At 43.3% G+C, this 17,495-nt stretch overlaps 1 protein-coding gene across 6 annotated transcripts in view; it reads right to left on the reverse strand.

Moving 5' to 3' along the window:
* The window catches only part of rtkna (rhotekin a), a 56,059-nt gene that overhangs the window by 12,584 nt on the left and 25,980 nt on the right, over nt 1-17,495 (reverse strand). Inside the window, exon 1 of one of the 6 annotated variants that reach the window (XM_022200873.2) lies at nt 14,440-15,225. The exons of the other annotated variants lie outside the window; for them this stretch is intronic. Coding sequence (XP_022056565.1) covers nt 14,440-14,463 — 24 coding nt within the window. The 5' untranslated portion in view covers nt 14,464-15,225. Of the gene's footprint in view, nt 1-14,439; nt 15,226-17,495 lie in introns of those variants that run through there. 6 annotated transcript variants of the gene reach the window in all.

Below are 17,495 nucleotides of genomic sequence, written 5' to 3' on the forward strand. Positions count from 1 at the left end.
AAAGGCCCAGCTCAGGGTTTTGTCCCAATGTCCTTGTCGATGGTGGTACCACAAACCATCCTCCATGCACCACTGAACCTGAGGCTGTGTCGCCAACTTTAAAGGAATGCACACACACAAACACACACACAGTGAAAGAAGCTGTCAACATAGTCCAGTTCCACACAGTGGGTCTTAGACTGACCTGCTGGGACGAGGTCCTGTATTTATAGCAGCTAAATTAACAGGCTTCTCCTTCTGGGGATCTCAATATAGAAATCAGGCTGCCTAGATCTGCCTCTAATCCACATGTCTGGCCTTATGTCGGGTTAACGAAGCAAAGCCAACTGACATAAACACTCACACTTGGGTAGATAAGAGATAAGCACATAACGCTGGTTTGTACACATGCAACAATGAATGGGTGATAAACTCATTTCCAATTTATGTTTATTCGCAAATACGCAGCGGCACGGATAAATACAACCTCACTAACACTCTCTCACAGTGTGTGCTCAGAGTGGCAGGTGTTAGACCGGTGGGCACTGCCAGAAATGCTGACTGCCAGTGATGGTAGAAGTGTGGACAGCAGCCAGATAGAGGGTGAAGGAAGGGTGGTTGGGCGACAGGGAGGCAGTGCATGTTGGGTATCAAGCAGCGACACAGAGGGGATGTGGTGCTGTCAGAGAAAACAAGGGGGTGACTTGAAGAAAAGAGTAGAAAAGAGGGAGAGTGGGAGTGAGAGAAGAACAGAGGAGATGTGGGCTGACAGGGTGAAAGGTCTGGGTGACAGATGCAGGAAGAGGAAACTGTGGAGAGAAAAGAAAAGAGACTGCAGGAGGGAGGATAGAAAGAGCAAAACCTTAAGCAAAAAAGACAGAATGCAGGGTGAGGGGATAAGGAAGGAGTGGAGAGGAAGATGAGCAAGAATGAGGTGTTGATGGGGGAAAAAACACAAGATGTGATGGTAAAAGAAAGGTGGCAATCACAATGAAGAGACATTTCCAAGAACAAGGTGGTTGGTTCTATGACTATAAGCAAACTGGCTGTCAAGATAATGAAGCATATAGCTCTGGAAATGAGCGGGCGTGGAAATAACTGGGAGGTAGAGTCATTTTCTGAGAGAGAAAGAAAAAAAACTGGGGATATTTGGCAGCAACAGTGTTTCTCAAAAACTGGGCAGCTGCACCACTGACTAAAGACAAAACTTTATAATCACAAGTTGGTGATTTACTTTGAAAGAAAACTATGACTGAATTTAGATTTTGGGCAACACACCAAACCCCAAATTGCACCCAATGTATATGTATAAACAAGACTTTAAGAGTCCAGATCCATGTCAGCAGCTCTGTGGCTATACTGAGGCACAGCAGTGCTTTGAGCTAAATGCTAATGTCACAGCTAACATGCTTGCTCTGGCAGTGCAAACATGCTAATGGCAAAAACCATACATAAAGCAGATTTCCACACAATTTCTATAGTAGGTACATCTGTTATAAAATGCTGTGCAGGCTTGATGCTGATTGATTACAACCAGACAGCAAAATACTGATTGGTTAAACTAAGAGAAGGCAGCTGAGTGCCATTTATTTTTTCGTATTGATATCATTGTCAAATAACTGTCTTCTCCTATCAAACACTGCCATGAACAACATAAAATTAACCCCACAGGCTAACATAACAAAACTTCAATTATTCTTCAAATTGCAATTGACTCTGATGGAACCTACACTGCTGGGGAGAGCGTAAAGGGTCGATGATCACATCAAGTTTCTACAGTGAAAGGTTTGGTGAAAGATTATCACATTGAGCATTTCACTTTACAAGGCTACTGAGTATTTAGTTATAAATCAAAGTGTTGGCTAAATTGCAATTTTGACTTGCTAGTGGCTAGGGGACATCAGCTACAATCAGAGGGAGACATAAATATATGTACCGGAATGATCCATTTTCCCTCAAAGATCCTAGCATGGAAAAGTCCACCACATGCAACTCTAAATATGCTAAGCCATGCAATGGATGTTGTGATATCTTAGAGGAGGAGTAACACTAACGTAAAACACAAGGGATCACTAAAGTTATTAGGCCTCATCACAAACGTTTACTTTAGGGGGGAACTTGAGAAAAGTCGGAGCATTAACAAAGTCAGTATGGATTAATATTCTGGGGACCACAAATGCATAGTACAAAAGTGTGTGGAAATGCATTAAATACAAACATGTAAAAAATTAAAAGTAAAATCCTACTTCAGGTGTCAAAGCAAGGTGTTTGGACCAACATGATTTATCCAAGTCACTGGGCCTCTACTAAAGTGAGAGAACATCACTCTTTTAACAGATGGTGCTTTGATGATGGCGGTAAGGAACACGATCTAAAACATCGATTGCAAATCTCCAAAAGTTGAGAGGGTTGAGATCGGATGACTGCAAAAGCCATAGCATATAATTCACCTTTTCACACTCATCAAACCATTCAGTGACCCCTCATGCTCTATAGATGGAGGCACTGTCATCCTGGAAGAGACCACGACCATCGGGATAGAAGTGTTTCATCACAGGCTGAAGGAATGATTACACAGAACAACTCTATTGATCTGCAGGGACCCTTCCCCCTGAAGGGACAAGTGGGTCCAGCAAAATGTCACCCACGGCACAACAGAGCTGCCAGATCCTGTTACTGTAAGGGTCAAGGGTCTAGGTTTTCCCTTAATTTGTCATCTCCCTGTAGCTGTTGAAATGTTTTAGGCTGGACCGACCAACAGACAGACAGATGTCAACATAATCAAAAATGTGATAAGTCAGTTTAGACTTTAACAACTGCTAACTAAATATATAAAGAAAGTAATAATTTATCCAACTTTTCCGCTGAATTACACATAGTTGTTTGACACAACCTCAGTAATAACAGACCTATTATGTGCTTCAAACATCAATATTTGAAGGCAGACAGTATATGTATGCTAATGTAACCTTTCGGCAGGTAATTTGATGCCTCAGTAGATACCAGATGGTCACTTCTCTGTCACCTCTCTGTCCCCGTCTGGCTGTGTTGATCCTCACTTGTGTGTCCGTGGGTGTGATCACAGACACGAACACACACACCTACACAAACACACACATACACGCTGCTCGGGGATTTGACGCCGTTGCAGATGGTGTGTAATGGTTTGTTTACGATGTGCTGTTCTGCACGAGTAACCTTTCCTGCTCAGATCACTGACCCCTAACCCCTGAACCCAGTTTCTGAGCAGACCAGACGACTGCGGTCACAGCATGGGGTCGGCCCGCAGGGTTAGGTTTAACACATAAATGATTAGTAAAAAACAGCTATGGGAATAAAAATCACAAAGGGGAGGTGAAGGAGTTGTTCCTTAATCATACTGAAATGACTAAACAAAATTATATAAATAATTTAAAGCAGAAAATACAAGGCATATGTTTTTATCATTTTTAGTCAGATCAGCTACAAGACTTTAGCAATGAAGATGCCAATTTGTCAGTCCACCTCTTTCATTCTCACTGAAGTATCAAGCGATCCTATTCAACGGATCGCCATGAAAACCTTCACAGATTTTTACTGTTAACAGGATCTGAAGTCATGTGAGAATCAGAGGATCCCTCTGACTTTGGTAATAGCCTGATTATTCCACTAATGGCACAATGAGACTAATGACACGTGTGACATTCCCATCAGCCTCAGTGGCACTATGTGCTTTGTGCTAATTAGCAAATGGTAGCGTGCTAAAGCGATAGTGAAATGTTAAACATTACACCTGCTAATTGCCATTATAAGCATGTTAACGTTTAGTTTGATGCACCACTAGGTCCAAGTGCAGCTTAACAGAGCTGCTGGCATGGCTCTGGTGTAGATTATAACAGAAGAATACAAGAATGTGCTGCATTTTTACAACACGTGCACATACACACCAGACATCAATGATGACACCAGTAGAGGAATTGTCTTTCTGCCTGTCTTCATCTGTAAGAAGGGTCGGAGGACCTCGAATAGGATGGCTGACACTGGGATGGAACCTGTATCCACCAGTTAAAGACTGGCTTCTCGAACCACTACAGAACCTTTTGTTAAAGCTCTTTGTGAACAGTCAAGATAGCACAGCTGACTGACCAAATACAAACCAGTCTGAGCAGACAGAGTGAAAGAAAGTGAAAGAAAACAGAGAAGCATGAAGAGTACAGAGGACAGTAACAGCAGCAAAACTGAAAAACTCTGAAAAAGACGAATCTTGCTCACTCATTCACATACAATAACAGACAAATACAGGAGCTTGCACACTCACAATAACATGCACAATCTGCCACTCTTCATGGTCACACGCACACTGACACAGATCTACTCCATCCTTATTGCACATACACACACAAAACCCAAGACTTGCAAATTCCTGACCACTCCCATACGCTGGGACTTTACTGACCAAACTGCTGGCTTTCAATTAGCCAGCCACAACTATGCGCCTCGCCTTCCTCTCCACCCTCTTCCGTTACTTTCCCTCTTGCTCACCCTCTTCCTCTCCCACACCCTGAGCATGGCTGTAGTTCAAGGATGGAGGGAGCAGTTGAGAATGGTAGAGTAAGAGATAAAAAGAATAAACAGATTTTAAAAAATCTCAGATTACCTGAAAAAGAGTTTGAATACAGAAGAGCATGAAAGATGATAATGATGATACTATACAAGCACAGGAGGAGAGGAAAGAATGATATATATGGAAGATGGACGAAGGGATGACCCAGTGAAGGGATTATTTGGATGTTGGAGAAAGGAGTCACATTTGCAGCCAGTAACACATGGAATATCTCATAGCAGAGCAGACAGTCATAGCACACAATACATGCCAATATATGCACAGACAACTGCCAATACACATGAAAAATGCAACGCATGCACACATGTACAATCATTTCCAGAACACAGAGCCAGGAATTGGATTAGGAGCACACAGAAAACGCACAGCAGTCCCAAACCAAACCCAAACCACTCAAAAACAATGATCCCATTCACTAAACAACATCCCCACAGTGTTTCAGACTCCAGCTGCCAGGGCACAACAACAGTGAAGGGAGCTGGTTTGGTACTGGTCATGGAAGATAGAGAGGAGGGGGAGAGAAACAGAAAAGGGTGGAGTGTGTGCTGTTGCCTTTTATTACAGCAAACCTGGCTACAAAGCAATCCAAGCTTGCTCAATGCCAGGACATACTTAACACTTGCACTCCCAGGGCTGTTTCTTGAATCCGAATGTGCTGGTGTACCCTGGTCTAGGTGCCAGCATGCTGATGTCATCACCAAAGTGATTTGTTATAGAGTTTCAACGAGGACCAATTTGCTGGCACAGCTTTAACACTGAACTCTGCCTCCTCCCGGCAGCTTATGCATTCAATTATTTGCAGACAATAGAGACCGTTTCAGCTCTGCTTGCATGGAAAACTATGTGCATATCTGTGTGAGTGCCTGTCCACATGCACTTGTGTGTGACACTGTGTCCAAGTGACTTTGCAGCCAGCTGTTCTTGCACAAAGGCAGTGTGTTCCACTGCAGCTGGGTCACTGAACACACTGGGTGGAGCCAGAGCTGAAAGTGCTAAAGAGTGAAATAATATGCATGCGTCTGCGTCCTAAATCATATTTTATGGACATTCAAGACTTCCAGGAATATGCCTGAGTATGCAAAGGGCTGCATGCAAGTGAATCAGTGCGTATTTGTTCTACGTGTGCACTTTGTGCTTCCAAGTGTATTTGTTTTTTGGCTGCAAGCCCTAAGGAGAGCAACAGTGGAGTGTGTTTCAGACTATAAAACAAATTTGTTTAGAGCTACGAGAGAGCGCAGGGAGCTTAGAGTCTGCCAAGCAGTGATCACTCCAGCAATTTATAGGCACACTAAAGCTTGATTGCTCTTACACGGCTGTGCACAGCACACTCAACCCAGGTCTGCATTATCATATAGTAACAAATTGGGAATTGGGAGAAAGAGCAGGCAGGCAAAGCAGACTTCAGAGTCATTTGAAGGCAATGTATAGGCGATAATAACAACAGGAAATATGTGTGCACCTGTGTTATTCTACTATATGACCGTGTGTGGTATGCAACCAACAGACCTGCAGAGTATAGATCTATGAAACACTGCATGCAGGTCCCAAACCAGACTTGTAAATAATGGGGCTGGAAAAGGTATATGTTGAACCTGCAGGGCAGTTTGTTATGAGTAACAGCAGCAGAAAAACACTAATAACAGCAGTACCACCTCCTGCTTCTCTTCCATTTCAACTCTAAAGGAACCATAGGGAACAACATGGGCTGCATCCAAAGTACAAAGTAATGCTACATAGAGACATAAAACTGTAAATCCTGACTGATTTGTTAGACTGAATCCAAAAGAAATACAACAAAACATATTACACTCTTCAAAGATCCAGGCCATAACAGGCTATAAAGTGCAGCCTGCTCACAAAATGTATATTAACAGCTGAATTCTTGACCCGTTTTAGCATAGTTGTGTCTGTTCACAGATATAAAATGAAAAAATCAACACCATCCACATCTTCAGATAATAAAGAAGACAGAAGGGACAAGAGTCGTCACCACACAGCTTTATTTTCTAATCAAACAGTAATAGAGAAGGTCGAGTGAGAGTAATTGGCAGACTGGATTGTCTTGGGGCTGCATTAGGTAATTAATGAATTAAGAAACAAACACACACAGCAATCCTGTAACCTCATCACTGCACTTTACTGGCACATTAAGTGTTGTGCACTGCAGTCTGGAACACAGCCACTGACTATTACACACGTTGATACTGTATTATTAACTGATTAGCTAGCTTTTCCCATAAGCCAGAAGCCCATATGGAGACGGGAGAGAAGGGTTTAGGGAAGAAATGGGTATGAAGCAGGTCTTTCTAAGCCCCTGATCAAAGACGGCTGTGATCTCTCTCAATGAGAGCACTCTGCAAGGGCATCCCTAAGTGGGCAGATAGAGTAAAAGGGATTTAATCACATTAAAAAGATACACATGTAGTAAAAAGGCACTAATGTGACATTTTAATCCGCACTGTGCAGGAATTTTTCAATGTCCTAGCAGCCTGTACTTTCTCGAACACATCAAATTGCTGTTTGAAGAGAGGTGTTAGTCTGTGAACGAAAGTTGGCCGAGTCACTTATCGCTTGGGCCGAAATGGCTGGGCGGAGTACATGGTACAACACTTTCCCTTAAAAAAAAAAATCTAATTTGACTCTCGCAGGAACCTCAATGTTTGTGCAAGTGTCATGTTGACTGACAGCTCTCGGCATGACACGATACCTCACACCTCGGATAACTGCGGAGGAGGCAGGAAGAGGACGGAGATTCAGAGACAGGCCTTGGATGTGATGCCTGCCATGTGCCCTGGCTGGCTAGCTAATATTTTTACAGCCTTGTTCACATCTTTTCTTCTGGCTGGTCAAAAGCATTACATGACTAGAGCATTTTATCAGAGTGATTTGGGCTGCATGCCTTCACTGGCAAGGCTCTACACAGCATGGACAGATGAATAATAAACCAATTTATTAATTAATTTGGCCCTACTGTTGGTATTAGCATCAAGCTCCAATAATCTTCATGAAATCCTACATCATTTCCTCATCTCTTTTTCACTTTCATGTCATCAATCAACATTGGTTTTCCTTTTATAATAAAACCTTGAAATGCAAACAATGTTCCAGTTAGAAAATGTATGAGGACATCATTGTTGCACGGGGAGGATGGGGGAAAATGGCAGATGAGGAACAGCTAAAAGGCACAACGGGGGAGCGTGGAGGGCATGGGGTCACAGTGCCGCATCTTTAAGAAAGAGAGAGCAATCCCTGCTGGGTCCCGTGCCATTAAGCTCCTTTTCATCCTCAGAGGGGGTGAGGGGTGACCAGCTATCTCAGTTGCACAAGCCAATCCTCACACTCGCTGTGCAACACACTAACATATTTGTAAAGCTCTCATTACATGACTTTTGCAAATAAATGCACCGAAAGCCCCAAACAGTTTCAACAGCCTGACACAGTTTTTGGAGACACACACACAGTGCTTGTCTCAGTAATCCCAGGCCTTCGTCCTCTGAATCAGGATGAGGAAATCGGGGCTAATTAGCTCAGCCGGCCTAACTAGCATTTAAGGCTGCCAAACTCCCCTCCCTGTTGACTTTTACCCCATCTTTCTTTGCTGTAGCACAGACACACACGGAGACATGTAGCTAAGTCCAAAGCGCATAATGTTAAGACACATTAATGCAGATAAATATGAAAATGAATTCTTCTTCTAGCCTTCTATCCATATTAAAAGTGCTTGTTTTGAAACGTGGCCTGGATGGGCAAAAGAGAGCTTTCGTAAAAATCTTAAACATGACTGTCAATCTAACATACTAAATGTGCTAATTTAACACAGTTTCTTGCTACTATCCCAATCAATGTGATCACATGTTGCTATCAGTTGTTCCCTCTATTTGTTCTGTTATACAGGTGTGCGTTCTCTGACCCCCATTTCTATCCAGTTAAAGCTACTTTCATCACTCTCCATTATTCATCACTGTTGCTACTGTTTCCTTATTTAGACTATATGGCCACTTGTGTATACATAACCGCATGTGCTGCCCCCACGTGAGATCTGTTGGAGCGGAGGTGAGGTTTTGCTCGACGCACTGGTTTAAACGGCAGAGAGCTAAAGACAAAGACACACACTAATGAGGCTCAATATACTCCATGGTGTGAATATACTCTGTGTGTATCTGTGTGTCCTTGAACCGCTATCGACCAGCGAGGGCTCTGAAGTGAATGCAGTTCATTATAATATTCATGAAGCTGCAGGATTTCTGAGCCGAGTTAGAGCAAAACGAGATATCACTAAACTGACCCTCAGCCCTTTGCCCTCGGGGTAAAATGACCATGAAAGGGGCAGATGAGGCATGGCTGGAGGCTGTGTCAGTGAGTGGGGGTGATTCTGGCTTTCATGCTAATGAGAGCCACTTATTTTGCTATGAAAAGAGTGTATCTGTTTCAGAAATGACAGCATTTAGAGCTTCATTTAGTAACTGGCATCATTTAAACACAGGAAAAGCACATTTTATTCTGAAGGATAACTTGACAGCTTTGCAGTATCATTAATTAAATGCAGACTGCAAGAGCTAAGGAGTACGGCTATCACGGGATTGTAAAAGTAGTATGTGCTTTGCTGCCTTGATTAATGACAGTCATATTCACGTCATATGGAACACATGTACGGTGAGATCCACTCCCAGTACGCTGTCACTTGGCTCTCACCCTTTGTCCACTTTGCAGCTCCTACAGTCAGCTCTGGTTACTAATGGTTCACACTAACCCTTCGAGTCTGTGTGTGTGTGTGTGTGTGTGTGTGTGTGTTGTGCATACATTAATGTGTGCGTACACAAATGTGTCATTTCAATGACAGACAGTGAGAAAATGAGCCGAGAAGGCAAGAAGGCGGATAAGGGCAACTGAGATTGAAAAGCGAAAAGAACAAGACACGCAATATAATTAATCTCAGCAATGTGTGTGTGTTTGGGCCTTATCTCTGCCCTCCAGAACATCTTTCACAGATTGGTGGTGGCAGCGGGGTGTCCACATTTGCATGCGCACACACACAAAAGTAGTGTTAAACTTCCACACTCATTTACTCAGCCATTTAGCCACACAGAGACAATGATACAGACGATTCAGCACAATGTATATTCAGCTCCAGCAGAACAATGTACAGCCTCGATGTGTCGACATAAATGTTCTACAACTAGATGAACATGAGCAGAGCCTCACGTGGTTTCACACTGAGCATCAAAGCGAACCCCATTTGTCTGTCATCTAGTGAGAGAATTAGTATGAATGAATCTGCACAGGATGAATATTCAAAACAGCACACAGAAAAATGTTGAAACATTTCAGTAAATGTGAAATTTATAAAGCTGATCAATTAAACACAGGATACTCTTTAGACTCACATTATGATCTGCAGTCATTCAGTGTGGAAGCAGATGTGACAGCCATTCCTCTAACATAGTGGTGTGTAGGAGCTGCAAATAGTATTATTGTAATTCTTGGCAATTGTATTCATAGTCATATACAAAAATCTCAAAAATTACATAATTTATGAGATCCAGACTCTACAAAAACCTGACTTTCAATTTTCAGATGATCCTCAAACTACTCCTCTGTCACATACTGTTCCACTGGAAATTTTGACTCAATTTAAGCCTAAATATGTGCTATTTCATTGAAATCACTTCATTCTAGATGTTGTACATTGAAAATAAATGGAAAACTAAAGGATTCTGTAAACAACAAAAAAATCTGTGCTTCTCTGTGCAAGCAATCACTGACTCACTTGCAACCAACAGTCACATGGCAAAAATTCAGGTTCTTTTTGACTGAACTGCAAGATGTGTTTACACAGAGCAGAGAGGAAGCATGAAAAAAAAAGAGAGCAAGTAGTAAAATACCTATAGTAGAGATGCAGACATGTTCCAGTCATACACACCTTTGGGCATTTGGGCAAATGTTGTGCATGTCGATTCCAGTTTCCCCTCCCCATTTTTGTAGCATAAATAATCAAAAAAATGCAATGTTACGTTTTATGGAATGATTTATGACATAGGTTCATGGGTTTGAATGGAGAGGCCTTCTTTGCCTTCTATAAGGTTACATGCAGTTTTCAACCCAGAAATAAAGAAGTCAGGCAACCAAGTAAATATTCCAGCACATCCTTGGCTATTGGCCCAGTCGATCTAAAAATATCAGAACTGACCCATATTGGTCAAGTTTTTCCACTGTAGTATGTATGTAGAGCAGAGGTTGGACAGCCACTCACTGCTCAATGTGATAGTATTTATAGAGGCTCCACATCAGTCTACAAAAAAACCTTGTCTGTTCACTTCACTGTTAATAGATGCAGGCCATTCCAAAGCCAGTCAATAGGTGTACACGGCGCCCCTTTCACATTCTCTTGCAAAAGCCATGAACCATGTTGTGTCCTCTGTCACGCTGCACACAAATGACCTGTTCGGTCTGCAACACCTCACCCAAACCCACAATGGAGGCATCACGTGAGTAGCATGACGCGTGCAGAGGATGTGTGGGATTCTTTTGGCGTGTGATGTGTACAGTTGTGTCTTTGATACCATGACTACAATCGATTCTATACGGCGATGCTAGCATTTCATTTGAGTGTCATGGGAGCAGGATGACATGTAGATGAACTATCCAGAACTATCCATGGCTCTAGTGCATGCAGGCATTTTAGGATTCCGCTCAAATCAGCAACAAAAGAGCAATTCCGCTAAACAAACATAACCTAATCACGGATTGGCAGCGCACAACAGGTAGCAGGTATTAGACAACCTGTCAGACGGAGCTGTATAAATGGCTGACAGCTCAGCATCTGCTTCCTCAGACACACATGATAGATAGACGAGGATCGGGCCTGACTGTGATCCGCTGCCAGCAGCTCTACGTCAGCTGCTTGTCTGATGGGCTGAGGTCCTTCCTCCGTGACCATCAATCCTCTGACTTTCTGCCTCTACATCGTCAGGTTGTCACCCCGCTCTAATCGTCCGTCTCTCCGTTTATGTGCCTGTCTTCTGTTTGTCCATCACTCCTGTCCTCATCTGCATCATCAAACCAACAATCACCATGCTGCTGCACGAATACACACACTGTCTCACATGATTTTGAGATTACACGTCTAATGTATGTCACCCAGCATCAAGCCTCTCTGTCCATTGCGAAGAGCTCATGTCAGGACAAACCCAACCAAAAATTCTGCAGCAGAGTTTGTCACAATGCTCACTTCCAAATTACAAAAAATAGGACAGAACATTACTAAGAGAGCCCTGCTATGGAATGCCGGGGCAGTTTTTGAACTTGTTTTGTTTAAAGTGTATTTGAGTCATGAAGCTTGAATGTGAAAGCAGAAGAGGAAGAGCAAAGCTGGCAAGAAGACTGTGAGAAAGCAAGAAACCCCAGGAGTGAGACTGAGCGTATATGAATAAGTTTGAGTTAAAAGACCTATAATTGGGTAGGCAGCAAGGCAATATTGTGGCCGAGCTGGGTTTAAGTGGCTCATTTTTCATGCTATTTCTAAGACAACTGGCTCAAAGAGAGACGCAAACACACACACATTCCAGCTCCACAGCTGCTGTCATGCTGTGCAGTACATAGAGTAATGGGGCTGCAGTTTCCCCTGTTACTCAGGCTGAGGAAGTCCTACCTATCTCAGTCCTTGCAGCCACCTCATGGGAAAAAGCAATGGACAATATCAGCAGCGAAGACGGAATGACCTCTACTGCAGGCACGCAGCAGCACCGAGAAGGGCCAAAGGAGGCAGCGAGGAAAAAGAAAACACCACACGTGACTGCAGAGGTGAATGAAGGCTGAGTAGGAAAGAGAACAAGGAAAGACAGACAGATACAAGCAGAGGAGACACACTGGAGATACCCGTCTTGATAGATAGACAGGTGGGGAAAGAGAGACAGAAAGCTAGGAGGACAGACAGAGAACTGACTGCAGAGAGCTCCTCTGCAGTAAGTGGTTATTGATTGTAAGACAAGGTCTGAAGGATTCCGTGGCTGGTGAACTGACACAGGATGCTGACTTTTTCCCTCCTTGCATAATTGCAAACACAATGAAAAGCAAAAGTGCAAATGCATTTAACAGCAAGGAGAGTCAGTTTAGCTGCAGCAAGCAAAACCTAAACTGTACAGCAAATACGAACAGAGCAAATCACTGCCAAACGTTCACAATGCGGTCACACTGAGGATCAGTTCTAAAACATCAGTGACCTTTTCAGGACTAATGATCAGAGATGGCTGCAGCTAAAACACTAGTAAAGACAAAATGAACACACATCACACGCTTTCAGATTTCCAGTCTCTGCGCACACACATTAAGACAGGCACAGAAACATGGACTGTACTCCAGAAATGGAAAGATCACATCTGTCTTGCTCTTTCAATCTCTGACTGATGCAGGTGACCTTTGAAATCAGCATGAGACTAAAATCTCAGCTCTAGCTCTCTCTCTCTCTCTCACGCACACGCATCAGGAAGTAGCTTTTCATTAAGAAAAATGGAGCCAGTCAAGAGAGAGAGGAATACTGGTGTTTGCTTTATCTGAACATGGATAGATATTCAGCGGTGACAGAAAAGTTGATTATAGGAAGTGATCAGAGCTACCGGGCTGCTGGTCGGACTAAGAAACCAGAATGAGTAGCCTGTCATACACATTCAGGCTCTCTGGACGCTGTTCTTAAAGGCACAGCATGTCGGGAAAAGCATTTTCTAGTAGCTGTCCTTTCTTTTGAGTATGTTTCCCCAGGTTTCTTTTGCGTAAGTTTAAGTGGAAAGCACGGCCAACTGTTTCCTGCAACAGAAATGTGAACACGTGACCGATATGTCGTGTTTCTGTCAGAACCATGAGAGTTTAGTATTTTGCCCAAAGAAACGGTGAAATACAAAATAGTCTGACATGTACAGGCATTTTCTAGTGTCTATTTTAAGTGCAGCTATTTCTGTGCTGCCAACTCGAGGCGTTTCGGAAAGATTTGTTCACAAGTGAAGGGAAAGGTTGATGACTGGGAGATGCAAGTCATTACTGCAGTAATATCCCACTGTTGTCACACCGTTCTCCTTCTGAGAGCCTGGCTGATATTCCACAGTGCTGCTAGACAAGATTAAATGAGAGTTATAAGCCCCCTACTAATGTCACCATTTAGTTCACAAAGAATATTGTTATTGAACGTGGCAAGAAAGTCATTAGTTGCGGTTATTACTGAACAGCTCATTATGCCTACAGGAGATGTAATTATTGTAACAGCACCTGTTCCCTTCGCCAAATGTCTGTCAATCGTGAGAAAGTGACACAAACCCCATTAAAAAGCCTAAAAAATGAAAAATTAGTGATCTTTAGCAAAAGTTAATAACTCGTAGCTACGATTTTCCCAATCATTAGGAACAACTCATTACTTTGGCATAAATCTTAGACACTAACAATCCAGTTATTTCATCTTTTTAGAGCTGGCTCATCAGTTTTCTTCCACATTTTGATTTCTAGACATTAAATCCCTTGTGTGATTCAGTGCAAATTCCTTAGGATGCCTCATTGATCGAGGACATGTCCTGTCGGTTCAGTCAGGGAGGCAGACTTGGAGATAAGTACGACTACTTTAAAGTGCCAGTGTTATTAGTGGTGGCATAAGCGTCTCTCCCGCAGAGTAAACAGCACATTATAAGACAGAGGAGACGTGGTTCAATCAGTTGAGCTCCATTCCAAAGCTGCTGCTCGTCTACGGCTCATTCGAAGATCACAGGCAGCTCCAGCGTGTTATCAGACGGTGACAAATCAGCCCATGAGTGTGACTAATAACACAAATTGCTTTTTCCGTTTCATTGAGAATTTAACCAAAACAACATCCTTCTTACCCTTTGATTCTTTGAGTTGTTCATCCTATCCTGAGAGGCAGCACTCCGGCTTCCCAACTCTCCAAAACTGGCAGCGCGGCGCCTTTACGCAACACCACGGTCCCGTTCAGCGTCCCACACACAGCGTGAAAGACCTCAACTCAGTTTTTCCCTCGGAGGCACCTCCATTTATAGGCAGCGAGAAACATCCAGTGGGGGGGAAAAAATCCGAAAATAGCCGCCGTTTAATGGCCTCAAGAAGTTTAATGTTCCGCGTAGAAATCACCAAACCGCGCTCTCTGTGATAGCGGTCATGTGTTTGCGACCCTCTTCCGTCGTCCTCCCTGTCGTCGTCATTGTAGTTTCAAAACGCTCCAGTCTGGACTCACACACACACCATCACCAGAGCGAGCCAGGGAAGGATAAAGACTGACCGACTGATGGACCAACCGAGAGCCGTTTCTGAGGAGGCGGGTGTGTGTATGTGTGTCCTTAATCTGTGTGGAGCTGCGCGCAAACCGAGCAGGGTGACTTGTCATTGAAGACTGTGGCTCTCAATGCGGCGTCCACCGGTCCTCCAGGAACATCACCATAATCCTGCTGCTCCACCACACATCTCTACAGTAAATACTGTAACTGAGGCGTCCTTTTGTTCGGGAGTTTGCTGCTGTGACAACACCAAGTCGGCAGCTTTCAGTGCTTCCCACGTCAATCCAAAATCTTACAAGATGACAGCAAGTTATTTTAAGCTATTTTGAGGGGGGACAACTGACATAAGAAGGGATTTGGCAGCTCAGAGTTTGGCCACAGTTTGAAGTGGGCTGAGAGTGTGTCAGTAAAAATCTACTCTGACTGCTGTGTGCCTACACCGCCCACAGTGGGGGGAAATAAAATGCTTTTTTTTTTTTAAAGTTATGACTCAACTTTTTTTCACAAGGCACTGGTCAATGTGGTGTTTGCAATGCTGCACAGTACAAGCAAAATATTCCACTTTACACGCCCTTGCTTCAAGAATCAATTAATGCATTAGGCCTCTTTCTGCAAAAATCAAGGACATACACTAAGTACATGGGATAGCACTTATTTAATTACCTGTAGCAGCAAAACCACAGCTATTTAAGGTGATGTAATTCCATTTCTACATATATATCACTTGGCACCTTTAGTATTAGTCTGCAAATAATGAAAAGGAGTCACTATTCTACCAACAGACCTCAAATTCCTCTCACAATATCTACATTTATTATGACAATTTGTTGGCTCCTCGATCATAATTGCAGTCTAAATGTTTCAATATGAAGGTATCACAGGTAACACTGTGCAGCAGTCAACACTCTGATGATACCTGCACGTAATTTTATTGACAGCTCTCTCCGTGTGTGCATGCCTCTGCTTATTGCCCGGCCCATATGTGCACACTGGGAAGCTGTTGTGCAGCGGAGCACATTGCCTTGTCTACTGGTGACGTATGAGAGTGATTTGTGGGCAGACGGAAACGGAAAACACAGATGAGTCCGGCTAGAATTAGGTGTGGGAATAAAAAAACGAGGGGTTAGGGTGAATTGGCAAATTGAGAGCTGGGTTCCAGGAAATCCACACTGGAACACTAATAACAGAGGACATATTTAGCCAACACAAGGAGGCCATTGTGAAAATAGACCTCTGCAGGAAATAAACATAAAGCATGGAACATTCTTCCCATTTCTGTTTGAATATTTTCAGTAGAGCAAGTTGGATACAATCGCAACAAAGGAGGACAAAAACACCCAACACTTGTTTTGTTGTGTGTTGTGTTGTGGGTGAGCTGGGAAGCAGAATGAGATACACAGTCCAGAGATGCAGCAGATGACGTGTAGGAGGATCAGGACGGAGGAGGAGAGAGTCTGACTGTGGGCAGTCTTGGCTAATAGCAACAAAGTCCATCTCTGGAGGGCAATGATGCATTGGTGCATCTGGCAGGTGAATGCAGCTCTTTACCTTTAAGCTGAGGACGTTCAGTGTGGGAGCAGAGGACTCTCCTACTGAAGCTATCACATACCAGCAGGAACGTTAAAAGAAAGCCGGACAGTATGCAAAATTTGATTTCAACTGTCTTTAGCAAATCTGTGTTTGCTCATCTCTCTGTGTGACTACAAGTGTGCAGCAAAACAAGATGAGCCTTGATAACTTAGGACTTAGAGCTGTAAATATCCTACAGTTAATCAGATTAAGGTTTCATCAGCGGCGAGCTGTGCCAGGGAGTCAGTCACAGAAATGCTGCGAGAGGCACATTTCCCCTCACACGTCACAGGAGGCAAAATGTGCAGGTAATATAAAGATGCTCAGAATTAACATACAAAACAGTGGAGGATTAAAATTATGCGTCAAACGGCACTGGCCAAACAACAATACATACGCTGAGTATGTGAGCATGTTCAAGGAATCTGGGTGTGAGATTAGATGAACACTTGCACAGAGTCAGCTTCAGTTTTCAGATGCCGCATAGCTCAGTGGGACCAGCTGAATGAATGATAGCATCATTCCCAGTGTCATTACACTGCATTTCACAGGATGAGAGGACATTCCTCCAGCCAGACTAACCTACTCAGCCCTCTCCCTCTGTGATTCAAGCACTTCCTATTGACTCACTTGACAACGGCCCTTTTCCCCAAACCGGCATTTCTCTTCCTCTCTGCTGCTACTGAACATCCTCAAGATCCCTTCCTTCCTACTGTAGACACAGGAGCCTTTTCATAACGTCTAATTATAGAACATTTTCCTGTTGCATTTCTGTTTAATTTGTAATCTTTTCATAAGCCTGAACAAGAATGAAATCTTAATTCCGATCATGGCCTGGAGGAGTGACTGAGCAGTAAATACGCGTAGCAAAATTCACCCTTTTGTTTGGTTTGTGGAGATGTGAATCTGGTACCGTTGTTGACAGTAGTTGTTCAGGGACACGTCTGTGTTTCTCTTTCACATATTTTACCGGCTTCTTTTCCACAGCCTTTTGTTTGAATAAAGGTCTCAGGGCTATTTCACACAGACTGACCCAAAGGAAGCATCAAGGCATACATGTATAAGCTTCAGTGACTTTG

The sequence above is a fragment of the Acanthochromis polyacanthus genome, chromosome 7 (genome assembly GCF_021347895.1).
Source record: "Acanthochromis polyacanthus isolate Apoly-LR-REF ecotype Palm Island chromosome 7, KAUST_Apoly_ChrSc, whole genome shotgun sequence".
NCBI lineage: Eukaryota > Metazoa > Chordata > Actinopteri > Pomacentridae > Acanthochromis > Acanthochromis polyacanthus.